The sequence below is a fragment of the Pholis gunnellus genome (genome assembly GCF_910591455.1).
Source record: "Pholis gunnellus genome assembly, chromosome: 14".
NCBI lineage: Eukaryota > Metazoa > Chordata > Actinopteri > Perciformes > Pholidae > Pholis > Pholis gunnellus.
The window spans coordinates 1797986-1824656 of record NC_136541.1 but is presented as its reverse complement, the minus strand read 5'-3'; the positions used below and the strand labels follow the sequence as shown (position 1 = coordinate 1824656).

The following is a 26671-nucleotide window of genomic DNA, read 5'->3' as shown; positions in this document are numbered from 1 at the left end:
CGGTTGTGGTTTTCAAAATAAAAGCGTTAATGAACCGTATTTAAAAATGTAAATGAACCAAAATGATTTCCCTTGAACTTTAATTAGGTTATTTAAACCAACGATTTAATTTTTTGTAAATAAAAAAAAATAAAGCCTTTTTATTTTGTTATTGTATTTTTTTGTAAATTTAAAAAAGAATAATAATAATGACTTTATTATTATTTTTTTGTGTGGGTTTTATATATTTATTTGTTTGCCTGCAGAAATGGTCTTCCACAGTTATGGGATGCCTCGCGCCAGCATTAGAAAACGCCTGACCAATCCGAGCGCTCGAGGGTTCTACGCACAGGGGGCGGGGTTCTTGTCGCATTCGTTAAGCGTCACCGATGCGACGCTGCGTCTCTCCCCTCTCGAGCCAACATGGGGAAGAAGCAACGTGGGAGAACGGCTCCGTCTTCAAAGACGGAGAAACGGACTGATAGTTTCAGTTTAACGCTCGAGTCCAGCGACGACGAGGCGCCCGAAGAGATGACCTTCGAGGACTCGAAGGCTGAGGCTCTGCGGAGCATGAAGGAGGCGCTGGACACGGCCCGGAGGTAAGCTCACGAGCTCGTGGTGTGCGTAGCGAGGCCGGGAAACCAAACTCCATTTAAAATAATCTGCTTTTTGACGTTTTCTAGCTTGCGGGCGGACTAAACACACTAAAGCGAAAACCATATCCCATATTCTGATTTATTTGGCTGCACTTTTTTATTTCGGTGTGCACATTTAGCACTTGTATGTATTACACAACATGTGTGAGATTGGTGTAAGCCGATGGAGTTTTGTCTTAAAACGCTGTTTTGAGCCGTTTCAACGCCGATATGACGAGTGTCTCCCAACAAGTCTGAATTTATAGTCTTACAAATTGTAAAGCTTCTGCGCATGCGTGAAATCAAGACACGTGGTGTTACTTTGTCCACAAAGAACAATCGTACACTAAACCATAGATGGCAGCACATATTATCTAGCATCGTGATATGTTTCCGTGTTTTCAGGGAGAAAGAGCTGCTGAAAGAGAAGAGGAGGAAGAGACAGCAGCTGTTCCAGGAACAGAAGGTATTTCATAGACTTACAATAAACAGGCTATTTCTGTTTAACTGTGACTAACTTCAACTTCCTCACCTAGTCTGTGTTTTAGAGACCTCGGTAGCAGCAGTCAAACGTTTGATCTGCGATTCATAAAGTTCACTTTATTCCACAGAAAAGAAAACTGTTACCAGCGGACGTGTTGGAGGAAATCGACTCTGCCCTTTCAAAGTAAGACGTCTGGATGTGACGTAATTCAAGCATTTTCTCCACCATCTCTGCTTCATGAACACTCACTTAAACCCGTTTTGTGTTTTTCTCACAGGAAGCAGAAACAGTCTGCGGGTGAAGGTAAAGAAGCTCATTTCTGCCTCACGTTGTTGAACAGTTAGAGGAAACTCGTGCTGAGTGGAGAATGAGCTTCAGGTCGGTGCGACTTGTTTTCTCATCAGCAGCTGAAGAGGAGGAGGGAAGGAAGAAGAAGAAGAGTGAGAAACCAGCACATGCGCGGAAGTATGTAAACGCACTTATTTCATTGTTTTTCTTAGAACTCGTAACTGAAACACGACTTTTTGTCTAAACTCGTGCTCGTTGTTTTATTTCAGTGTGAACGGAAACTACACGGTGACGACGGTGAAGGACCGAGTGTCGGCGTCCTCTCAGCGGGAGGCGGCCGAGGATTTCCTCCGGTCCAGACTCTACGGACCGGGAAGCTGCCGGACCACGAGTAAGAAAAGGACCAAGTTATTAACCCGCTGAACCTCGAGCACACTCAGGGTTTTGTTCTCTCGCTCCTGTAACATAAAAGTTTGACTGACCGACCAGTTGTCGGTTGAAGCTGTGATTTTGTGTCAATATTTATTGTGAAGTTGTTGTTTTTTTTAACCCTTGCAAGCTACACTCTGTGGCAGAAGTCTGTGAAGACGATGATCTGTCTCAATTTGAGTTTTGCTACAGTGACGCTCCGTCTGGTTCCACCGAGGCGTCTCCTCTTCGTGAGGCTCCTGCTGAACTAGACGGCGACATTGACGGCTTTCAGTCTCGACTTTAACCTCGTTTCTCCGGCTGAGCGCGTTGACACTTCTCTGTCCTCTTTGCTTTCAGGTAACGAGCTGCTGTCCCTCCAGAACAAGACGGGGAGGAACAAGAGTGCAGCCGTGCAGTTTGTGAAGGAGGACTGGGGTGAGTTCAGTGTTAACAGAGACTCTGAAACAGTACCAACAGTATAGTCCACAGGGACGCTGTAGAATAAAATGTTCTTGATGAAATATCATTTTAACCTTTGTTTTTGCTGCTTCTTCTGACGGAAGCATTAATCACACGGTGTGTTCTGTGATGGACTGTGTGGCCGGTTGTGGCCCACTGGTGAAGGTTTTTGGCTTCTGAGGGTTAACGATGAATATTGGATATTTACCGTGAACGTGATTTCTCGCTTCGTTCTCTAACCGCTCGTCTCTTCTGTCCGATCAGCCTGTGAAGAAAAGGCCAAAGCAGAGAAGCTGAAGAAGCGGTGGATCCACGAGCAGCACGTTCTCTCCTGCTGAGCCCGTCGGAGCGACCGGACGTCTCCGACAAACCTCCACTCCGGTCCAGCAGACGTTCCTCTGCGCGGACGTTCTCTGCACACTGACTTTATAAACGGACACCAAACATGAACGAACCGAAAGTGAACGGAGAGGAAGCTGCAGCGTAAGCTCTGGACCGGGACACCTCTCTGCACATCTTCTCATATCGACTAAATGAAAACAGCAGCAGCAGCCCAGAACCCTTCAGTTCATCACCAAGACACACACACAGAAGATCTGACTCATCGAACCGCGCGACGGTTTTACATAGAAATACTTTAAATGTTTTGTTTATGATCCGGATGTTTCCTCGTCTGCTTCTGTGTTTTTTTCTTACAGAACGTGACGACGCAGCCGTTTACTGTTCTTTCATCTGTAACCTTAACCTCCAGTTATTTGAGATTTAAGAATGAGATGCTCTTTGTTTAATAAAAACTTGTTATACGTTTGTTTCTATATTTATTTAAGAGTCAAACTATGATTAGTTTACATCAAGTTACTCTGTTAATCAAGTCAAACAGAAAACAACTTTTGATTATTTTTCAAGCAGAAACTTAAACAGCTGAAGGTTTACTGTCAATGAAATGTTTTAAAGCATTCTGAAGACACTTTGGGATCTGATTAGTTTCAGATTATTATTTTAGTACTGGATAGAAAGTCTTGTTACTCAAAACATTTGAAATACGTAAACTGGTTTGTGCCTTCAGATTCATGAGGTTTAGAACCTTCTATTGCAAAAATCATTTTAATGTTCAATATATCACTATTGGCTTATATGTTGAAGCTGATAATGAAAACGTGGCAGCTGAATATATGCTCGTTAATTTTAATGTTCACAATCAAGTTTGTCTACCAGAGAACATGAACGTTTATTTTTAACGGTAAAAAGTTCCCTTTGGTGTAAATCCTGGGGAGAATATGAATTTATTTTTGCCCATTTATATCGCTATCGTGATCAAAAATCTAGTATCGCTCAGACTTTCTTGACTTAACTTGAACAGCTTTTTATCGTTAACCTTGAATCGCGGTCTGAACGAGGACTCTCAGGCTTCATGTGTTCACAGGATTATCTCCGTAGACGTCACTCAGGATTAAACAGGACTTCAGCTTCATGCAGCATCCACACAAGCACCATCATCATCATTTTGTCATTTTTTAATATAAATCTTTTCACCCTCACACAAATTGCACTTTTTTGTTGTTTTTCTTCTTCTCCAAACGGACACACAGTCATCAGTGGACAACGTACTGGTTGACATCTTTCCTTATTACACTGAACTGGCTAAAAGAAGGAGAAACAAAAAAGAAGAGACATCTAACTTGATCTTACCACCACTGTACTATGGCATGCATAGGGTTCAGACCAGACTCAAAGAGACGACAGACACTTTGTCTAAGAAGTTTTGTTTTCTAAACGATGCCGTGACTGCTCGTGATCCGGGGAAAAGAAATTAAATAAAGAGAAAACAAACCAAAAAAAAAAAAAAGTACAGAAAAGCTCGGTTCCACCGCCGTGAAAAGGTCAAGTCCGGACCTCCTGAGGGAATAAACTCAACTAGAGGAAAAGATGTGTTTCTCTGCACGAACACGTCAAACACACGGCTGCGATGTCGTCTCCCTAAAGTATTTGGTTCTTTATGTGCGGTTGACGATACTGAAATCTTTTTTTTTTTTTTAAATGTTTTTCTTGTTTTCTTTTCCCTGTTGAGGACAGAGGAGGACCTCCTTCTGAGGGATGGCGGGTAGATCTTTTCATACATTAATGCTTCTTTTAAAAAAACAGCAGAAACATTTTGAAATGATAAACTAGACGGGGAAATGCTACCAGGGAGCAACCGAAGGTGAGCCAGCGCTTGAGCTCGCTCAACGTCGACTTTAATCAACTGAAAATATAAACTACGACAAATTTCACTTCTGCTACCCGACATTACAGCCAACTGAAATTAAAATACTCATTAAAGTACTTATTTTTCTGCAACGATAGCAGCAGCAGCAGCACCCCCCCCCATTAGTGAATTCTTCTAATATGTATGTAACGTGAACCTCGTACATTAGTCTCTCCAACAGTAACATATGAAGCGCTGTGGTTACGAGTTCCAACGCTAACGGCTAATGCTAGCAACACGTCGTCCTTTGCATCATCCAGAACGAACAGCGTGCGGATACGAAAGGTATCATTTGAGCGGGAATCAGTGCTGACGTTAGCGAGCTAGCCGACTTCCACTTTCAGCGTAGAAGCTAATTAGCTTAGCTTGCTCGCTTCCACTTTGAGTGGAACTCAAACTCTGAAGCTGTCAACAGGGGACGGACATTTTAAAATTGCTAATAACTGATAAACACCAATCTGACTGGTTGAAAAGGGGGAAAAAACTGAACTTGTATCAACATCTAGGGGCTTTAAAAAGGTGCTACATACGAGATTGGGAGCATAGCTCAAGATGGCGACGGCTGAGCCGGGGGCTTGCAGCTAACGGCGCTAACGGTGTTTACATGAGGGGGAACCAGAGGGTGGGCTACGAGCTCAGTGCAGAACGACAGCATTGAGCTAGCTAGCATGTGCTAACGTGCACTAAAAGCCCGCTGCTATGTCAACAAAGCAAGGAGAAGCTCGGATTACAACACACAGAGGGAGCGTGACGCCATTCTCTGCTCAGATAGACAGAACTACTATATCTTTACATAGATGACAGCCGTTTGCTGCTATATTAATGCTCTGAATCCCGTATATATAGCACCTTTAACGTTATAATAGTATGATATCTTGCAGTCGGTACCGCAAGTTGAAGCAACGTCCAATCGGAGGCTTAAAGCTTCGACACTGTTTCCACAAATATCTCCAAAAATACTTTATCCTCTGAAAAAATAAAAGCATGTGAATCTGATCTTTTCCTCACACTTATAAGTGAGAAGAACCGTGAGTTTGAGTCTTGAGCTGTGCTGCTAAACCAAAAACAAACGAGTCCAGCTGTGATCGAGGCCCGTGAGGGGGGGGGGGGGGGGTCCTATTCTAAAACCGAGGAGGAGGAACAAAGGGATATTTTGGCTCCTGAGTTCTTTGTGGGTTGATTAGCATAGACATCGATACGAAAATAAAGATCAATAACGTTTGCATCAAACCTGCTGTGCAGTTTGGGGAGGGGGGGGGGGGGGGGGGACGACAATTAAAAGCAGGGTCAGAGGTCACTGCAGGGTTCCTACACAGGGTTTCAGACACTTCGTCTGGAAGCATTCGAGGATTCTTTCCCGATAACTGACTACCACTAGCTAGGCTGTAGTAAAATGTTTTTGTGTTTCAGGACTTTTATAATCTTGATCTCAGATACATCGGCCTCCTCTTCCTCCTCCTCCTCCTCCTCCTCCCTGAGTAGGAACCCTGGAGTCAACAAAACACGAGACGTAAAAACTTGTACAGACTACGAACGACCCAGCGAGTCACTGGCGTCGGTACAAAGCATTAAAGGATTGTGTGTTGTTGTTGTTTCTTCAACTATTTCCTTTCATTTGATAACTAAATATCTCACTCTATTGATATAATTCCATTTTGTTAAATTCATATATAAACGTTAACATGTACACACGCTGTAATCGGTGGGATCGGGACCTTTATTATAATAAGTGGAACTTGCTCTTGCTGGCGCTCAACAAATATACTGTGAATGCAAGTAACAATAATTAATATAATGAGAATTAGAATAATAATAATAATAATAATAATAATCATCGTCTGCACGATGCCTTGTAAACCTGGAGAAACTAAAAATGAACAAAAACAAAAACAAGAGCCAGGTCACCGCCCCTCCACTCCGCCCGTGAAGAAACAGAAAAGTAATGATTTAAAAACGGGGAACGTTGAGTCGAGTTCTGCAGAATCTCTCTCTGGCTTCTTCAAAGTCCCAAGTCCACACGCGGATCTCTGCCGAAGTCCTGAAGTGAGTGAGGGTGGGGAGGGGGAGGGGGAGGGGGAGGTGTGTGTGTGTGTGTGTGTGTGTGTGTGTGTGTGTGTGTGTGTGTGTGGGGGACGGGGTAGGGTAGGCGATCCCTAAGCGCTCGGTGGAGACGGACCTCTCAGTCCTGTTCTCAGCATCAGCCGCCTCCTCGTTCGTTGTCATCATGAGAGCGCGTTTAGCCCGGTGGGTTCGGTTTACAGGGACCACGTCACGGGTCACTCGTCAGTCTTCTTTTTGTCGTTTTCTTATTTATTCATTCATTTATATTTAACCAGCGTTTGTCCCGCCCCCGCCAAGTCGGCTACTCTCGGTCGGCGTCGCCGCTGTCGGTCACGATAATGCAGACGGCAGCCTCGCAGGGCTGGAGGGGGGAGGGGGGGGGAGGGGGGGAGTAGCGAGGCCAACCAAGGTGGAGGCGTATTTTCATATTTACGATGAAGAGGGAGGTGGTGTGTGTGTGTGTATTTGTTATGTATATGGTGTGTGTGTGTGTGTTAGCACTCTAAAGATGTGCCCAGAAATGAGTCCTGATCCTCAGAAGGTGTTCGTGAACGAGTGAGGTGGTTCACGTTCTACTACTCGTTATAGTGCAGAAGGAGCTCTTCTTCAGAGAATAGGACGGCACTGATGGAGGAGGAGGAGACATTTCTGGACAGGTCCTCAGAGTGTGTGTGTGTGTGTGTGTGTGTGTGTGTGTGTGTGTGTAGATGGGGCTAGTGCAGGTAATCGTCCACAGAGGCGAAGGCGCAGGAGCCGCTGCCAGTTCGTGCCATGATGGTGAGGCATTGGGCGGCCTGACCCACGGCCTGGGCCAGAGGGGGCTGCTTGGGCAGGTTGTGGGTCTCTGGAGAGAAGAAAGAAGGAAAGAAAATGGAGGGGGAGAGAGAGGGGGGGGGGGGGGGGGGTCGAGAGAGACGGACAACAATGTCAGGGCTTCAGACAACAGAGAGTGATGATGGTGTCGGTGTGCTTTAAGTGATGATAATTTACAATAAACAAAAATACATTAAAATAAGTCTCAGAACCGTGTCTGAAGTCTTCATGAGCGTCTCGTTGTGAAATTCAAACATCGGCCCCTTTTCCACCGCAGGGACGAGGAACCTTTAGGACCGTCTTTAGACCAGGGTCTAAATTAAGTTTTGGGGGGTTTAACTGGTTCTGTGGGTAGTATGTTTTGAAAGTACAGGAACTTTCGGGGTGGAGTTTGCAGGGATGCGCGTCGACCGATTGGTCGAACACGCACCGACGCTTCATTCATAAAACCAGGAAGCGCTCCATCGGTTTAGGAAGCATTTCAGCATTCCTCTTGCTCTGATGGCTTTGCTGTCGGCCTCCAGACTCCTTTTTAAAATAAGTTTAGAGAAAAATCACGAGAGAACGAAAGGTAGAAAAGACACGGCTCGGAGGAGAGATGAACGAGAGAAAAGAAACATGTTTTCTGATTGTTTCACAGCGGTTTAGAATAAATAACCAAAACACTCAACTGTGATTTATGTGCAATATAACTTTCTGCTACCTCAATATTACTTTATATTTTAGTTTCCATCAGGCTCTGGTGTTAAGATCACTTCTTATGCACTTTGTATTTAATCTTTGTTGTTGTATTTAACTTTTTCTATTAGAGTTGAATTTATTTATTTCTCTTATTGTATTCTATTCAAGATTGATAAAGATGTCATCTTATCTAATGTATAGTTTTTGGGGATAAATCAGATAAACACACTGCAGAGTGTTTACCTCTACGACCACCATCGTGTTGCTCTTTCATACTCGTCTAACCTTCACAGGTTGGATTCACCTCCATGGAAACACAGACATCCATGAGCTGAAGGAACCTTTCAGTTCCCAGGACTAAAGCTAGCGGGAGGTCCTCTCTGTGACACGGGACGGCTGACCCACCTAATATTGCACTGTTGAGAGTGGAGCAGACGGGCTCTCTCTGAATGGCGTCCAGCTGGTAGCCCACCGGGCTGCTCCAGGGGTCCGAGTAGGCCAGCAGGCTGAACGCATCCTGCAGGAGGAGACAGCAGATCACTTTCTCCTCCACATCTTATACTACGACGTGTACTACTCTGTAGTGTGTGTGTGTGTGTGTGAGGGAGTGATTCGTTACCTTCAGCATCTTCTTGTTGGCGGAGTTCTTGCCACACTCTCGGCGGAGGTGCTCGCTCATGCTCTGGAGCTCTCTGCCGAAATGGATCATCCTCTCGATGGCCGCCTGGCTCCCGCCGCACAGCTGCCTCTTGGAGTGAGTCGACTCCACCTCTGCAGAGCGGCGGGGTCGGTTCAGCACGTTTCAATGACGGGACGGTACATTTACAGCACAGGCATTAAGATGCGGGGCTTCACCCGGCAATATGCAATCCCCCCGATTACCACAAAGGGTTCAGAGAAGGACATTTCATAGAGAAGGAATGACATCGTCTTCCTCTAAAGCGGAGTCTACGCCCACGCTACTCACCCATGTCGGCGTCACAGTCGTCGGGCTCGGTGGCGTGTTTGGAGCTGCCGTTGAGGAAACCGTTGGAGGACGATTCTGTCACTCCGTTGGTGAAGTGGTCGACCTCCATATCCACGTCGCTACTGAGGTCGGGACACGAGGAGAAGATGTGTGACCGCTCACAGGAAGTTCAGTAACTCCTCCTCAATGAAGGTTAAGTGTTAAGTCATAGCGTCAACTAGATTTAGGATGAAAATGTTCTCTCGTCGAACCGTTTCTTTACCATTGGTCGTCTGATTTTGTGTCAAGAGAGGGCTACTTTCCTGGAGAAAGAGTGAAGGTGTACACAGTGTGCTCCGTCGCCCTTGTAACCACACCCACCAGTGATGTCACAGTGTACCGACACGCCCCCGGAGTACACTTCTGCATCACTGCGGCAAAGTGGAGATGTTCGACCCGCCGGAGGAGACTGCTGTTAAATCGCTCGTTAAGGCAATGAATGTTATTAAATAGAGTTAAGAGGTTTAGCCTCCAGCTAACACCATGATGTCATCATGTCAGCTGTAAAAGCGTCTATGTGGGTTTAAGCTATCGAAGTTAATGTATTTAAGTGTGTGTGTCGTAGTTCCTACGGGGGGTTGGTACCAATCACAGCCCTTTTTCAAAGCATAAATTCAGCTCTAAAAAAAGCAAATGAAATGTTAGTTTTAGCGTCTTTCCCAGTACCTGGTTATGGGCTGCTGGCTCCCGTTGAGGCTAACGTCAGACGCTGGCAGGGCGGAGCCAGAGGTCGGGGGGCAGGGCTTGTGACTGTGAGGGGAGGAGCTGTGGCTCTTATTAGACGTCACACCATTACAGCAGTTACTGTCAAACCCTAAAACAACAGCAGAGGGAAAGATGGACATGACTTTAACAAGTGGCTTTTTCTTAAATTAAACATAATTATTGTCACGCTTTGCTATTTAAAAAAGTTGCAGCTTGATTTTCTAGCAGCAAAGACAGAAGTGGTCACAGCGGGACTGTACCTGGGAGGTACGGCTGGGAGCTGCTGGCTTTGTGGCTGGGGCTGCTGAAGGGCCGGGGGGAGCCGGGGTAACTGTCCTGAGACTTTGGGCTGCGACCTCCCAGACACCTCACCTCACTGTCGGTCCCGTTCACCATCTCTATGAACTGTCTCACCCTGAGGGAGGGAAGAAAACACCAGCCGGAGAGGAGAGACAGAGGAAATAAAAAGAAGAGAGAGATTCAGCAAAGATGGAATATAATCACCATCGTCAGTTTAAATAAAGCCAAAGATGCACAGAAAGTGTGCTATAAGCAGCAGCCTGGTCTTACTTGAGCATGAAGAGAAGGTCTGGGTTCCTCTCCAGGAGGTTGGGGTAGAGCTGCTGGGTGGTCTCAATGGCCTCGCCCATTCTACCCGACAACACCAGCTTCTGGATCTCTGCAAACCAACAGTCAACATGTTCACAAGAGGTTAAGGTGACACCTTGTCTTTCCAATAGGGAGGCTGTCTGTCTGCTGGCCTGGCACCAAAAAAAAACTTGAACATGTTTGTACTATAGCCAATGTAAACAATAAAAACAGTCAACCTATGGCCATATTATTCAAAAACAAAAATGACATTTGCATGTCAGAGAGAAAGTAATAACGTTCTTCTTCTGTGGTGTCCATTTTCTATCTCTAGCCCAGTAACTTCACAGGTAGTATATGGGTTTGAAATGTTTTACTTTTTGGGAAGTTGGCATTATTTAGAAAGGGGACAACAGGGAAGGACTCACTCTGTCGGTTTTTGATGGAGGCCAGCTCCTCGTGCACGGCCTGGTCTGTGGATTTGGCGAAGGCTTCGGCCGTGGCGCAGTAGCTGTGATGCACCAGGTAGGAAGCCACCATCCTGACGACACAAACACAAAAAGATGCTCCCGGTGAACAGACGCAGCAGCAGGAGGAATCCTTCAGACCTTTACACTGAACAGATAAGAGCTTCTCTTCATCCGCCACACAAACATCAACTCTAACAAACAGGAAACACGGTTCATTTATGAGTTTCTTTGAATAGGAAGTTTTTAAAAACGAGCAGTCATGGGACATAAACAAGCAAACCGTTTATTCAAATTACTTAAAGCATTTCATTTAGAGATCAAACTCTCAGGGAGCACACCTGAAATGTCTCAAAGAATCCACTCTTTGTGCAGGAAAAATTATGGTCAATGGACAGTTTGTCTTTGTTTTCCTGTTCGTGGCTAAACGGTTGGCTTGTTTCCAATCTCTGCCGTCTCGCTGCTCGTCAGCATTCACAAATCTGAGCAATTAACCGGCAATTTAACTTTATGACACGCTCTGGCAAACTGAAAAGTAGCGTCGCAGCACTAAATCTAAATTGTGTCGCGTTAGTTAAAAGCAACATGACAACGTGAATAATGTTTGTTTATAGCGGAGCCACTAGTGGCTAACAGGCCATGCTAAATGTACTGCCGAGGCCGGCAACCTGAAGGTGATCAACTTTCGGTGGGAGAGGACGAGAACTAAAACGGTGGCAATGAGGCAACCTTTTGGATTTGAAGCTTTTGAAAGACGCGAGCTGAAAAACAGATTATGTTGCCGCTTTACGCTTCTTCCTTAGTGTTTACTGGCGGTTGGCAAACCAGTTTAGAGGTACATTACCGCTAACAATGGACTGGAGTTGCTACACACAGACTTATTATATTCCACGAGGCGACTCCTCTGGTTGTATAGAAGTCTATGAGAAAATGACTCTTGATTTATTACCTCAGTAAACATTGTAAACATGAGTTTATGGTCTCAAGTCTTCTTCAATACAGCATGATGTTCATTTAGTAAATGATGGTCCATTTAGAGTCAAACAGACCATAAAGCAGGGGATGCTTTAGGGCGGGGCTTACTGTGATTGACAGGTCTCTACCAGAGACGTATACACCGTCTCTCTCTCTTATAAACAGTCTGAGTTCCACTGAGGGAACTGCTGTTAAATCAAGTGTGACACCGAGTGGGAACATTTGGTGTACCGGTCCGGTGTTTGGCTTAATATCACATTGGTTTGAACATTTTGCAATTGGAACTATCCTTTAAGAATGTGTGTAAGATAAATGATACATGTTTAGTATGTGTGCAGGTGCGTTTGACTCCCGAATCAGTACTTAGATGACCCACAATGCAACAGCGTTTTTAAAGGATGAATCCTCTTCTTGACCGCTTGTCATTTGCACACAAGACATTTCTAAAAAATCTCACGACGCTGCCAGCAGTGTTTTCAGAGAGGTCTGGTCCTCACGTTACTGCTGCTTCACTCCACATCCACCAGTCTGACACGAGCACAGAAACTTCCTGTTTCCAATCCCACGCAGTGAGACGACAGGCCGTGGCTCCCTAAACTCCGCCCCGCAAACCCAATCCTCCATCAAATGGAGATTAAATCCATTCAGGACAAGTAATCATAGCAACAGAGAGCTAATCCCTTCAGAGTATGGCATGGAGAGCTTTTACTTCCTCATCACGGCTCCTGCTCTCCGATGTGGGAAGAGGTCCATCTGGGCCTTCATCCTCGTCATGTCACCTACAGCGTCCACTACTTTCCCTTTTCCTCATCATCATCATCATCAGAGCGTGTTTGAAGGGTTGAATTCCAGAAACACATTTAGAAATCAACCCGCAGTGAATCCACAACCTGCAGTCAGCTCACAATGAGCCGGAGGTTGGGCTCCAATGACCTGGTATTCGGGGTTCATTTAAAAAAAAAAAACAAATATGACAAGAGACATTTGTTGACAACCGTTTTTATCAAAACTACAACGCTGGCTGACAACTGAACACTGTTAATGTGTTACTCAATGTGTTAATGTGGAGTTATACACATCGTATGCTCCTAATGCGTTTCCTGTGTCCAAAAATCTTCTACAGAAGATTTGACCTGTAGCACTCATACGCAGCCTGTTGCATGTTGAGTTATGTATCGTCAGCAAACATTAACGACTCGTCACAAATCACAGACTCAATAAACAGTCAGAAAGAACCAAGAAGAGTATTGATTAGATCCTAACGATGCCATTCACCGTGGATAACTTTGCACCAGAGATTATTTTGAAATCCATCATCCTCCAGAAATGTGTCGCGTGCTCCCAACTTTAAAGAAAGTTAAAGTCGACGGATCAGGACCGAGACTTTCTACTTGAGTGGACTAATAACCAACAACTAGCTGACCTGCTAACCATGAGAGAGACAAGAACGGCACCTGTAACCATGAAGACTCTAAACATGCATCGCACAGGTTTACACCAGAATAATTCACTTTCACGATCCTCTTACTTCTGGATCATGGACTGCCACTCGCCCTCGCGCTCTCCGATGGGGAAGCGGTCGATCTGGGTCTGGATCTTTGTCCTCCACTCGCGCATGTAGTCCTCGATGTCGAACACGAAGGGGTGCTGGCCAAAGTTAGCGTCCACCACCTCCCCCGGAGTCTGAAGGCCCACGGTCGGGTACAAGTTGGGCTGCAGCGGAGGGAGATTGGAGAGTACAGAATTAGGAATCTGGACAATGAATCAAAACAGGAAACAATGAGAGGGGGAATAACAGGAAAGCAGGAAATCCAAGGAGGTAAACTTTTGTCTACAACTATCCCTTCAAGCTCGATTCTACAATAAAAATAAGTACGATTGGAACGCATGTGAACGGCAAGTAATCCCAGATAATGTCACACAAATCCATGTTTACATCGGCAGGAGAAGAGCTGGTAACACTAGCAGCTAGGCTAACGGCTAACAAACGGAGGTTCTGGCACATACAGACGTTTCTATTTGTATTCTCTTACAAACCTCTGATTGGCTCGTTTGTTATGTAATGAAGGAACATGCGACCCAGAGCAATAGTGTTAACCTGACGCACCAGATGGTTTCTTTACACACCGACACTGGGAAACTGAGGAGGCACTTTCAAAAGATTCTTGGCAGGGGATTGGATGGAACCACCTGTCAATCAAACTCGTGCAGTGGATAAGCTATCAGTTTTTCCAAAGGCTGTCGGATCATCTGACGAAATCCAAAACAAAACTCAGCTAAACAACAGTTGGCTCTTGTTAAAAACCACCACAGAACAAAGACATCCAAAACTTTAAAATCTGGGCAGCGAGACAAAACAAAAAGACATCTCTGCAAACCCTAAACTGATTTGTAGAGGCATTTATGGAAATATTTAACCAATTACATATTATTTCACGATTAGCTTCCAAATGCGTTCCGACACACATGACGGGTAAAAGTGCACGTTGTTGACGTGTTGCATGCCAAACCCAGAAGGGTCAAGTAGGACTTGTTCCCTGGAAACATCTGTGATGACAGGACGAGGAGATAAACACAACGAGGAGGCGAGGAGGCTTCTATGGGTTCATTGTTCCACCGTCCTACCAACCTAATCACAGCACAGATTTGATCACGGAGGCACTGGACTCTGTGAGAGATTGTTCTTGGATTGGTACTGAAATATCACAAGTTTACAATCTTAGAAACAAAACAAAAAAGTTGATTGTGTGACGTAGTCGAGTAAGACTGGAGTTAGGACTGGTCTTAAAAAAACCCCAGAAAAAGTAGGTCTAGTCTAAGGTCGTGTTCACACCAAACGCAGAGCGAATTCGCGAGAGTTTGATCGCGGGATCACTTGTGATTATTCACGTCATTCGCTCTAGAGAGGAGGAGTCAACTAAGCCATTTATTTCCACCATCAACCATGGAAGAGATAACCACAATTGCTGCTTTGTTCATGTTGTGGAAGTCTCAGACATCCCGGGAAACTAAACGCCGTCGGGTCTGGTTCATAACATCATCCGGAGGAGCTCCGTGAATCATCGCCGAGATGTATTCACTGTGTCTAGCAAGACACACGTCGGTTTACTACAGCGGAACCCAAAATAAACTGATTCTGCTGTGATTTGATTACAATAAACGGACATAAAGAGATGCAGAAATAACTACATAATGATTCTTTAAAAGTCTGAATTCATGTTTTGTTAGTTCTCTCCGCAAGACGATAATTAAATAACTTTTAAAATGTTTGTTTTCTGAATGGAGTTTGGATCGATTGTTGCTATTCTGTGCTAACATTGTAGCAGCTCCATCAACACTCAACATAACGTCATATAAGCGTAAATACTGCAGCGTTGTTATTGTTTGTACCATATGGGTTATACACATATATTCATACATAGTTACGTCTGGTCTCTGCACTAACATGAGGTATTGTAGAGCTCTGGGTGAACAATAGGATTTCCTCCATTTATGATGCAACAACGTCAGTGACGACAGGAGGAGAATCTCAACGCTGACAGGCTCTAAAGACACCGCGTCACACGAAAAATGTGCGTTTAGTGTGAACACAGCAGAACAGTGAAGGTTTATGAAATGTCAGGGTAAAGGAACTGGTTTAAATTAGAGCTAGGAGTAGGTTAAGGGTCAGGGAATAAATAGTCGATTAAAGTCCGCATAAGAACAGTATGTGTGTGTGTGTGTCTTAAGAGTTCCCTTTGTCACGGTCCAATAAACACAAAGGTCAGCTGTGCCGAGGTGACGCACAACAGTGAAGGAACATGAATGTCTGGCTCACGGCCAAGCCTGTTTGGCTGCTCAATGGATTATTGTTGTTGTGGCTAAGACTCTTATTTTCTTCAAAAACAGGCCGTACCCCCGTATTCATTCGCTACCAAGCAACAGCAAAGTGCCCCCCCCCACTCCCTCACATCTTGCTGTGGTTAATACATGCATGAATCCCATTAGAATGAATGTCCCTTTGGTGTGGGAGCCGCTCACGTAATGAAGCAGACGGGAGTGAGACACAAAGCAGCACAAGGGATGTCCTGTTCAGACACCAAGAGTAGTCAAAGTTGTATTTAAGTAGCAGTTAAACTTCTAATGAAGTAATTATTTGATTCGGCTTTAACGAGCCGACACACGCGGACACGTTATCGCCTTATATTTTGACTAACACGACAACATGTCGAATTAGCAGACACAGAGCGAAATTAAATATTAATTTTCTGCCTCGACCACGTCCGTCATCACCAGCTAGCTGCACACTTTTATATCTGCTTGGTGCTGAGCAGGTACAGTACAACAGGTTTTATATAAATGACAAGATAACGGAGTCATTACTGTTGCGTAATATGTGTTTTTGCTTCAAATTGAAGGTCACTAATGATAAAAACAGACAGACGACACCTCTCCCTAAAGTTTTGCTAGCTAATAGTGAAATGGCACAGCGTATAGCTACATCAACGCTGCATATTAGCTTGCTTGCTATATAAGATAAGAAATATGATCTAATTCAAAAACCATGGTTTAAAATTGAAATAAAAGGATAATAAAAACTGCCCCTTTATGATGGATTATTGCCAAAATAACAGAACACATCGTCAGCATAGAAATAATGTAAAAAAAGGGGCTTTAAGTTGAACTATGTCTCGGTGAAGCAGACAGGACAGACTGTACAACACGCACGCTGAGCATTACCATTATAATATCCAAAGAACTCACAACTCATCGATCATTAACGTCTAACCCTCACAAGTGTTCCAGCCCTCCAACACGTTTCACACAGTGGAAACACTCTGACTGCCGTCTGCAGAGCGTCCGACAGCCTCGCGTCCTACAGTCCTGATTCATTATGGAAACTAAAGAAGAGTTTCTTCACCAGACAGGAGCGGACAACAGGAGGGTACTTACGGGCAAGTCTGTGAAGGCGATGCCTGCAGAGGGAGAGAGAGAAAGTGACAGCATTAAGCAGAGTCCTTTCTATTTACACACACACACACACACACACACACACACACACACACACACACACACACACACACACACACACTGAGGTGATCTGGTTACTGTTATCTTTCTGCAGTAACCTGATTTCTTAAGCGTCATGTAAACGAGCGAGGCATGATTCAGGAGAACCCGCATTCCTTACGCAGAAAAATAAAGAATAGATGGCGACTCTAAGTCGTACGCCCTCATTACAATGTTCTAAAGTCTACATATAGCAGTTTTCCGCAGTTGAACAGTAGGATATTTATTATTAGGCATGGGACGATATGAACACAATTAACCTGGACAAAATAACCAGATAATCATCAAAATATGCTTAAAACTCTTAAAACGGCACTTAATATTCTTATTGCATGGGACCAAAGACTGTATATAAGAAGTGCACGTTGTCGTCGCAACGTCACCCGCCATCTTGGATTACAGCCGTCGCCATGTTTTTTTCACAACCAGTGAACAGGAAGTGACCATATCTGGACTGAGGAGGAGTGACGTAGAGACGCTGTATACGTCTCTGGTAGAGACCTGTCAATCACTGTGTAGCCCCGCCCCTAAAGCATCCCCTGCTTTATGGTCTGTTTGACTCTAAATGGACCATCATTTACTAAATGAACATCATGCTGTATTGAAGAAGACTTGAAACTAGAGATTGAGACCATAAACTCATGTTTACAATGTTTACTGAGGTAATAAATCAAGAGAGAAGTAGAGTCATTTTCTCATAGACTTCTATACTATAATATCTCTCTTAATCATCATTAATGACCCACTCCACGGGTCTGTATCTGCATTGCGTCTTAGGCGTCATAAACACCTTTAAATAAACCTACTGTTCACTGCTCCACAATCACAGCACGCTAGACGGCTTTTTCCATTCATCACGATCAACTCATTGTGAGTGTTTTACCGCTAAATAATCCGATATCGTCCCATCCCTATTATTTATAACATTCACAGATATTTGAGCAGCAAGTAAAAAAACTCCCAGGTCTTCCTCATTGGAACATGTAAATGTGGGTTAACCAGTAGGTTAGGGTTACTACAGTGCACATAAACACATTCTCAGATTTTTTCTCAGACATTTCTCTCTACCTGGTTTCCCCGTTTGGTAGTAAATACCGACACACTATTGCTGTTTACTGACAATACCGTCCCACAGGTTAACACACAGGCCCTTAAAATACAACGTAGGCATCGTCACTGTGTTGGCCGCGGTCTCGGTGCTCCTCACCTAGGCTGTGGCCGTTCTTTGTGTAGAAGCAGGTGTTGTTGATGAGGTTCACGCAGCAGCCGATCACGTCGCCCGTCGTAAACGTGGGTCCGTAGGGCTGCCCGGTGCCGGACGAGCAGAAGGAGTGCCCGTCGTCTCCGTGATACCCGTACGAGTGCTTGTCCCAGCCTGAAGGACGAGGGGGGTCAGAATCAGAGCGCAGTGGAAAGGTGTGAACATCACAACGGACGCTTCATTTTTGGACTACAGTTGAAAACAACACACACAATAATAATAAAACACATTGGAGTCAAAGTCTAGGAGTCAAAATAATGCTGAAGGAGAGTTTCTAGGATCCTGCACTGTCTCAAGAAACAGTCGACCACAAATATTAAAGTAACGACTGGATTTAATGACGTCACTGCAACCCGAGCAATCAAACTCATGCTTTAACTGTGTTTTGGGGGGTTTAAAAACATGGAAACGTAGCGAGTCCAAAACAGAAATGCTTTGTCATTGTTCCACAGCTTTGAGAAATACAGGTGTACAGAGATCTACAACAAGAAGCAGACACCTGCCGGGGGGTTCGATGCCTTGCTCAACGACACTTCACGCTGTAGGACACGTGACTGACTGCTCAGGGTCACCCCGAGGTAGTTGAACCTAGAAAGTCAGTCTCTCCAATCACTAGAATTTGCTTGTTGTGTTCACTGTCTGAAGAAAGACACGGCTCATTCAGGTTTTTCCGGAAAGCTGGAGATCATCTCAGAATAGTTTTTTAGCATTTTGACCTTCGTTTTCTTCTTTGGCTGTCGAGTCAAACACCTGCAGACTGCAGATCATCTATGTTTCTCTACTCTAAACATAACCGGAGAAAATATGAATTGCTGTGAGGATAAAGCACAAATAGTCTTCAAATCCTGCGTTTGTCTTTGACACCAATTTATTGGAAATGTGGATATAAAAAGCTCCAACATACCAGTCACATACAACATCAAGAGAATTAAAAACACGCACGTAATACGACGCGTTTGTTGAGAGTTTCAGGAAGAAGAAGCTCTGCTGCAGCTCGGTGGACCTCAGGTCTGTTTTAACTTGTGAACCCTGTGAGTCACTGCTGAGCTGCAGAGTTGGACCCTCACTGGAGGAGAGAACTCAAACTCTGAAGCCGTTTAGCACCAGCTCCTCACAATCAGTCCATTAGCATACATCCATCAGCTGGCAACTCTGCAGTTCTGTTATCTTCGTGCGGAGGGACCGGGGGCTCGTGGGCGGGTCCAGTTCTCGGCCTGGTGGAGCTCCTGTTGGGCCTGATAACCTCTGAGGAGAGCAGAGCTAACATCTACCAACGCTGTCTTAACGGCGACGTGTCAATGCTCAATGAACTAGCATGCACGCCTTTCTTAGTGTGGTGGGGGATTGTATTTGTAATCTTGTTTTGCTTAAAAGTGACTTACACCATGTTTATTTAACAAAACTATTAATATTCTGTCTTGAGTCTGACTGATACTAGTTTTTGAGCACTAATATCAACTCTACATTAATATTATTGCAAGGAAACCAAGAAATGGTGCAGCACAGATCAGTTTGACACTTCGGCTCACCAACGAGATAAATCCTGTTAACTAGTGAGCTTTAGAGCTGCAGGTCGGTGGATTACCTCATGACAGAGCCAGGCTAACCAATTCCACCCGTTTCCAGTCTTTGTGCTAAGCTAAGTTAGCCAGCTGCAGCTTCAAATGTAACCGACAAGACATGAGAGTGAACCCTCTCAACTAACTCTCTGCAAGAAAACAAATAAATACATTTCCCAAAAAGTCAACCTTTCTATTTTAATTTAATTTAATTATAAACGTACAGAAGTCGAATGTAATGGACACGCAGCTTTTTTAAAAGCACCTCAAACTAATCTTTCTGTGCTTTTCATTTCTTGATACTTACACCGATATAATCTGTGATGGAAGAATATCGGCCAAACATATCGATTATAATAAATGTCAAATCTAAATCATACCCTGTTGGTGTGTGTTGCCTTTTTCAGTCCATTCCATCAGCTAATACAATAATAGTTTCCTACTAAACATCAATAACAGGCCATCCTTCTATCCAGATTAGCGGCCATTTTGAGATAATCACCGATGCCTGCGCTCACGAGGGACAACTCAGACAACTGTTGAAGAAATGTTCAGGAATTTTGCATAAATATATATAAAAATAGCGTTTTAGCTCTCTTAATATCCGCATCTGCTATTGGTCAACCCATGTAGGTCAACCACTAATCCAGATGTCACTCAAGTATTTCCGTTTGAATATGAATATCAAGGCCCGCCCTCAGAACACACCCACATATTCCACTGATGCTGTGCAGGGCTCCAGCTTCCACACTCTGCCTCCGATACACACTGCGATAACGCTGCTTTACTCCTATAAATCACACACACGAGTAGACAATCTCGTTTCCTGTATCAGCGTCTCCCACAGTAAGAAAACAAGCATGTAGACTCAGATTACTGCTTCAAATGAACAGTGTCTCCCTCACAGTCACACCTACACACGGTGCAGCCGAGGATCACGTCTCTAACAGACAGATCAGACAAAGTGACGCCCACACAAACAGTTCAAAAGATCTCCGCTATATATAAATATATATAAATACACTAGAAACAGACAGGTCATGCTCACTACGCCCATGAAACATTGTGGAGAAAACAAACGCACACAGAGTGTCATCTTACCAGGGAGTCTGTTCATGTTCACGCCCTGAGCCGAGAGGCCGATGCCCATGTACCTGAGGACCAGAGGGATGAGAGTTTGATTAGACGGGTAAAAAAACGCCTTGTTGACAAGTATCCGAACCAATAACATCTTCCAGAATCCTCTGCAGCCACATTAACAGCCTGCGGCGTCATAATACTCACATCCAAAAGGAACAAAATGTTGCGGCTTGTTTAAATATTTAATTACACTTTAGAATCGTTCTTCCTGCGTTCGACCTCTTACACAAACACCACCACCACAGAATCCAATTAAATGTGGGAATTTATTATTTATGATCATCAAAGTGTTCAGACGTCTAACTAATGACGCCATGTGACTTGTGGCTGTCACACTGTAAGACTTCAAAGTGACCTCGAGCCCCGTGAAGAGTTTAAATCACTTCATCAGATTCTTCTGTGTTGTGCAGTCTACTGATATGAATTCATAAAACACGTGTATTTGCTGTACAGGGCCTGTATCGCATGAACTCCCACATCTTAAAGAGTTAGCAATGCATTACTTAAAAGCAGCCTTCACACACATGTAGGAGTGGAAGAAGCTGCTTGCATTTAGATTAGATTTTTTGAAGCGGTCACAATACGGCCGCATGCTGAAACACATCCTATAATCTCAGATATGGAAAGAGAACCGGATGCTAATCTCCTGTGGGCGATCGTCGTCTCCTTAGATGATTAGTGATCTACCATAAAAACATTAAAAGAAGCGCGGCTGTGACAGTATGTCGATTTGGTAAAAAGAAGAAAGTTCATGTCTTAAATAACAAGCAGCCACGACGCTGCATGTAAACCCAGATTAGACTCGTTTGGGCTTTTCTTAGTCTCCAGATTAAGCTTTGAGGAACTCTTCACCTCCTGCATACGAGCAGCTTATTAGTTATGATAGTTACAATATTACAAGTCAATAACCTCACTGGTGGCCCCACTAGGCTCAAGTTTATCACTCACCAGAAACAAGAAACATTGTCCCTCTATTTCATCCCATTCTGTTTCTAGTGTGTTAAACAACCTCACAAGGCTGTCGGTGCAGCTGTAGATTTGGCTAAGTGTCTGTTAGCTTAAAGCTTAGCTGTGCTGTGAGCTAAATGCTAACATTAGCATGCTACTATGTTAACATTCTGTGTAGCGTGCCAGAATTACCACGTTACCAGGTAAGCGTGCCGATAATGCCGAAGATTTAGCGCGTTAGGAATGGGATGCTAGCATGTTGCATGCTAACACTGACCACTGTTGAATTCAGTTTAACAGGAACACAGTGGCACTAATGAAGTCAGCTGATCAACAGAGTCATTGTGATTCATCCAGATGTTTAGGACGATCGATCTAGCAGATCTCCAGATGTTTTACTTTGGACTAAAGTCTGGGAGAAACACGCAGACACTGGCCACCCCTCGATAACGCAACAGATGCGGTGTTAGGGAAATGCTCTGCTCTCTTACCCATCTCGGCCTTTGCTGATGATCTTCACCTCGAAGTAGTAAACGCCGCAGGCGGCCGGGATGGGGTGGGTGGCTCGTACAGACGCCGCATCTTTCGGGGTTTTGCCGTGACCTTCAGGTGAGAGTGAAACACAGACACAAAGAGGAAGTGGTCATTATACACGGACTCCGTATCTATACCTCTTTATGATTGCTATAGAATGATCCTGAGTACGAAGACACACGGACCCTTTTCTACAGCTACTTAAGCTGACGACCACCACTTCTGATTTGGCCTCTATTCGTCCATTTTGATTCACTTTAACTCAAAGCAGGAATAAATGTCGATTTTTAGCACAAAGGTTGTGAGGACTAAACCCTCAATCATTGTCACACAGATCACAAACGTGTTGAAGGAGCAGAAGACAAACCTCGATGTGAGTCAAGTCTTTAAAGGAAAGGTTCCTTATGTTGACCACTGGTTTTGTGTTTTTTGAGCTTAAACCTAAAAGGTAACGTTGACCACACCGGACAGTTATTTCCTCCGTATTAAAAAAACGTATTACAACCTACGTTGAGGTGTAAAAAGACAACAGTTTGAAGGCAAACACAGCACACGGTAGCTGGTGTCAGTGGTTTCAAGATGCTCAGCCTCAACGCTCTGAATGTGGATCTGCTGTCGTCTCATCCTGTTAGCTCGTAAAACTAACGTTAGCTCGAGCTGCTCCAGAGCAGAGCTGTCGGCAGTAATATTAGAGGTCAGATATCAGAACTGCAGCAGTCTGAAGTTATTACAATGCGTGGACAGCTAGGCTGCTGTTATTAATACAGCTCTGAATGTCATGATCAGGTTTGGAAGTACGGAGTCATTGAATAAAGAGTACCACTGATGTAATATCTGACTAAATGTCAGCTAAATGAGTTTGTTTTTCTGTGGAAAACAAGTTTGTTTACTTAGAAGTTGAAGAAACTGAATCCTGGAAAAACCCAAACAAGACTGCATCATTTTATCCAAATGTTTTGAGTAGAAACCAGTTAAGCTTCTCACTACTGTAGATAAAAAATGTATTTGAGTATTTGGTGTTGTACTATGCGGACTACAAAAAAAATGAGTTAAAACTACAAAAGAAAAGGAGTCAAGAGGAAAGTTTAATTAGCGATCTGGATATTGTTTAGAAACACTCAAATCTGGAAAATGAAGTGATGAAGATAAACTACAATTGTTTGAATGAATACAACATTCAGGCAAGAAGTACAACAACAACAACAACAACAACAACCTGGAGCTGACAGATGTTTGGCATCTGTGCTTGATGAAAGACTTTAATGATTAGGATAATAAATAACCAAAGTGGCTAATGATTAATCCATGACTCAACTAGTCATAACTCAGATCCTTAAAAGTCATCATGTAGTCCGGGATTCCACAACTCTATCGGCATATGTTGCGTAGTTATGGATGTAAACAATTATTCCCATTCCCTGCCTCACAGTGATGCTCTTTTGGGCTCTAATCACTTTAATCAGCTGATGATTTTGATGTCATTGCAATTTTACAAAGCACAACAGGACAAACAATTAACCCAAAATGATTCAATTTATTAAGGAAATACAAGGAAAACCAGAAAATATTTGCAATTAAGTTGGTGAATTGTCGCATCTTTGCTTTAAAAACTCACTCAAACGATCAATTGATTCAGCTCTAGTACGAGTGAAGTATCCCAATTAAATAAATTACAATTCAAGGACACAGAACATTCTGGTTGTAACAAGGAGGAGAGTACGTTGATAGTAGAACACACCCAGGAAGCACAGTTACACCACCTTCTTCTTTTAACTCTCCTTTTCTTGTAGGCCGACACCAAAACAACCCTCCTGACAGCTTCGCTGAACAACTAGTCAACCTGAATGTCACTTGATTAGAGTCTAGATATTAAACCCCTCAACATCTGAGGTCTACCTTCACCTGTCATGTCACCACGTCACCACGTCACTGGAAAACTATCCATCGACTCTTCTGAATAACTGGAGCTACTTACTGGTGATGACACTGTGTTTCCTGTCATTTAGGAGATATGTCTCGCAGAATCAGTAATCTCTTTTAAATCACTTCTTAAAACACATTTTTACAGACTGGCTTTTATGTGACGTCGTCGCTTTTCTGGGTTATTTATATTTGTTGATTTTACTAAATATATTATTTTATTTATGTCTTAGTTTATCTGCATCGTATAAACTGTCTCACTGAGCTTTCTGTTATTACTATGTATTTACTTGTGCTGCTTTTGTCTGTCAAAGCACTTTGTAAAATATAAATAAAGTTATCATTATTATTATTATTTAATCACCTAAAGGGCTGTTTAGCTAATGTCCATTTTGGCTAACAAGACAACGGTATGATTACCTGACTCACGTCGAGCTAAAACCAGCCTGAGATGTACTTTGCTTATGGATGGTTATACATTAAATGTGTTTTATATTTGAGTGAAAGCTTCATGCTAAGCTAACGAGCTAGTATGTCTTTTTTTTCTGGCTGTGGATACACCTCGCCAGCTGGTCTTGTTGCAAGATGTCCTCTGCCTTGTTGTTGATGAAGCCACTAGCCTACTTTGTTTTTAGCTTTGATATCCAGCTAACCGTCAAGCTAAGCTAACGTTAGCTTGACGGTTAGCCTTTGAGCAATAATAATAAAGTGCGTCTCGGTGTCGTCATACCTTTGTAGTGCACACGGAGGTTGTTCTGAGACAGCCCGATGTAGCTGAACTTGTCCTTCGGGCTCCAGGACCGTGGCAGCGGGGTCTCGGTCTCGTTAACGGCCGGATAGAGCCGTCGGAGCCGTTGGTTGAGCTCCTTTTCCTGGTCGTTCAGAGCGGAATCTCCGTGGACAACGACCGACATCAGAAACCCACAGCCCGACGACTGTCCGGACATGGCGACCGCCAGAGTTTCTTTCTCGTTTTTAGTCAGCAACAAGCCAGAGACACTTGTGTCCGTCAGTGTCACGTTTAAAAAAAGAAAAAAAGAAGGGAGGGTTAGCAAAGCTAGCTAAGCTAACTGGCTAACTGATGGCAGCCAGAGCTGTGTTAGCCGAGGAGCTAACCTGGCTAGCCAAGAAGCTAACCTGGTTAGCCGAGGAGCTAACCTGGCTAACGCGTTTTTAGCTTGGCCAGCAAAAGGTAAAAAGCGATCGGGCTCAAGTTGACATTAGCTCTGAAGCAAAGAGCCACAAATAGAGACACTAAAGAGGGGGACTGGATCCGAGGAAAGTCGTTATAAAAGGCAAGAGGAGCGAATCGTCGTTGGGCGTAAAGTAAAGCACTGACGTTAGCGTAGAGACGGTATAATGAGCTCAGCTAGCCTAGATCTTTTGTTTGTTGTCGGAGCGTTATCCTCTAATCTGATTGGCTGAGAGCAGCCACCGCTCACTTCCTATGGGAATGTGTCATAAATACACAAAACAGTGAATGTACATGTTGTATTAATACAGGACAGAAACTGAGTCAAAGTATACACTCATCATTGTAAGAGCCATGTAATATTGTTAACAGTTTTTTATTTTATTTTTTATTTTCATTACAAAATAATGTGTGTTATGCCTATTTACAATGTTTAACATACAGTATAATTAAGGTAATTGGTCATGTTGCAAAATGTGCTCTAGTCTGTCCTGCTATTGGATAATTTTGGGTTGACTCCTTTAAGTGGGTTTACTGTAAGTTAAGGTTCGATGGAGCAGGATGTGGACTTTGTAGTTATTGTCTGCAGAAGGTCAGTTTTCGATAGTCCTTCAATGGGTATGGATACATTTTTGTTTATTTTTGTTTTCATGGAATAAACTACTTTTCATGCACTACGAGCCTCATCATTGGATAGCTGACTATGGAAAGTATAGCCTGCATAAGAGCATGTTTCAGTTAAAATAAATATATATATATATATATATATATATATATATATATATATATATATATGTATATATATATATATATATATATATATATATATATATATATATATATATTTATTTTAACTGAAACATGCTCTTGTGTGCATTGTGTATGTTATTTATAGAACACGGCTGCAATCAGTAGTCAGCCCTCCTGTGCTGGAGCTCCCAAGTTTGACGTGTGTCATCAGCTACTTTATTGTTAATTGATTAAAACGCATATGAATTTAGGAATATGTTGTACTTCAGTCCAATATCAAGACAAATAGATTTTGACAAAGGGTCCTGATCTTTTCAATGAACTTTGTGTTGTAGAGGATTTTACAAAACACATTTACAACTGATTAAAGGACTCCGAACTAATTAACGCGCTCTGATTTTAGTCTCTTCTGGACCCCTGAGGGTCTACGGTCTAGTTGCCTTGTTGAACCGTATCAGTGGCTTCCTAGATGGCGACACCGCACTAACAATACAGCGTCATTTCAATTGGTTGGCAGTGAG

At 43.5% G+C, this 26671-nt stretch overlaps 2 protein-coding genes across 2 annotated transcripts; one reads left to right on the top strand and one right to left on the bottom strand.

The window, feature by feature from the left end:
- Positions 1-379: 379 nt before the first annotated feature.
- Positions 380-3064, top strand: nol7 (nucleolar protein 7). The gene is made up of 8 exons (XM_079172781.1): positions 380-578; positions 1020-1080; positions 1226-1281; positions 1376-1401; positions 1503-1563; positions 1656-1777; positions 2155-2232; positions 2521-3064. Exons 1-8 carry the CDS (start codon positions 403-405, stop codon positions 2592-2594), a joined length of 654 nt encoding a protein of 217 aa, XP_079028907.1. The 5' UTR covers positions 380-402; the 3' UTR covers positions 2595-3064.
- A 690-nt stretch (positions 3065-3754) lies between these two features.
- ranbp9 (RAN binding protein 9) lies at positions 3755-25555 on the bottom strand. The gene is made up of 14 exons (XM_079173050.1): positions 24939-25555; positions 22246-22357; positions 20768-20820; positions 18054-18221; positions 16730-16752; positions 13326-13510; positions 10784-10896; positions 10338-10446; positions 10028-10182; positions 9729-9876; positions 9024-9145; positions 8676-8827; positions 8462-8573; positions 3755-7406 (listed from the first exon to the last, which is right to left on the bottom strand). The coding sequence occupies exons 1-14, from the start codon at positions 25153-25155 to the stop codon at positions 7276-7278; spliced, it is 1800 nt and encodes a 599-aa protein (XP_079029176.1). The 5' UTR covers positions 25156-25555; the 3' UTR covers positions 3755-7275.
- Between the last annotated feature and the right edge of the window lie 1116 nt (positions 25556-26671).

What these genes read in the sequence shown, in the direction of transcription:
- nol7 (XM_079172781.1), top strand. Translation starts at nt 403, where the DNA reads ATGGGGAAGAAGCAACGTGGGAGAACGGCTCCGTCTTCAAAGACGGAG. An exon ending in AGCTGTTCCAGGAACAGAAG is followed by an intron (nt 1,081 to 1,225) that starts GTATTTCATAGA and finishes TTTATTCCACAG; the next exon opens with AAAAGAAAACTGTTACCAGC. An exon ending in GTTTGTGAAGGAGGACTGGG is followed by an intron (nt 2,233 to 2,520) that starts GTGAGTTCAGTG and finishes CTGTCCGATCAG; the next exon opens with CCTGTGAAGAAAAGGCCAAA.
- ranbp9 (XM_079173050.1), bottom strand. Translation starts at nt 25,155, where the DNA reads ATGTCCGGACAGTCGTCGGGCTGTGGGTTTCTGATGTCGGTCGTTGTC. An exon ending in GAACATGAACAGACTCCCTG is followed by an intron (nt 18,222 to 20,767) that starts GTAAGATGACAC and finishes CTCGTCCTTCAG; the next exon opens with GCTGGGACAAGCACTCGTAC. An exon ending in CTCCATCAAAAACCGACAGA is followed by an intron (nt 10,447 to 10,783) that starts GTGAGTCCTTCC and finishes GTTGGTTTGCAG; the next exon opens with AGATCCAGAAGCTGGTGTTG.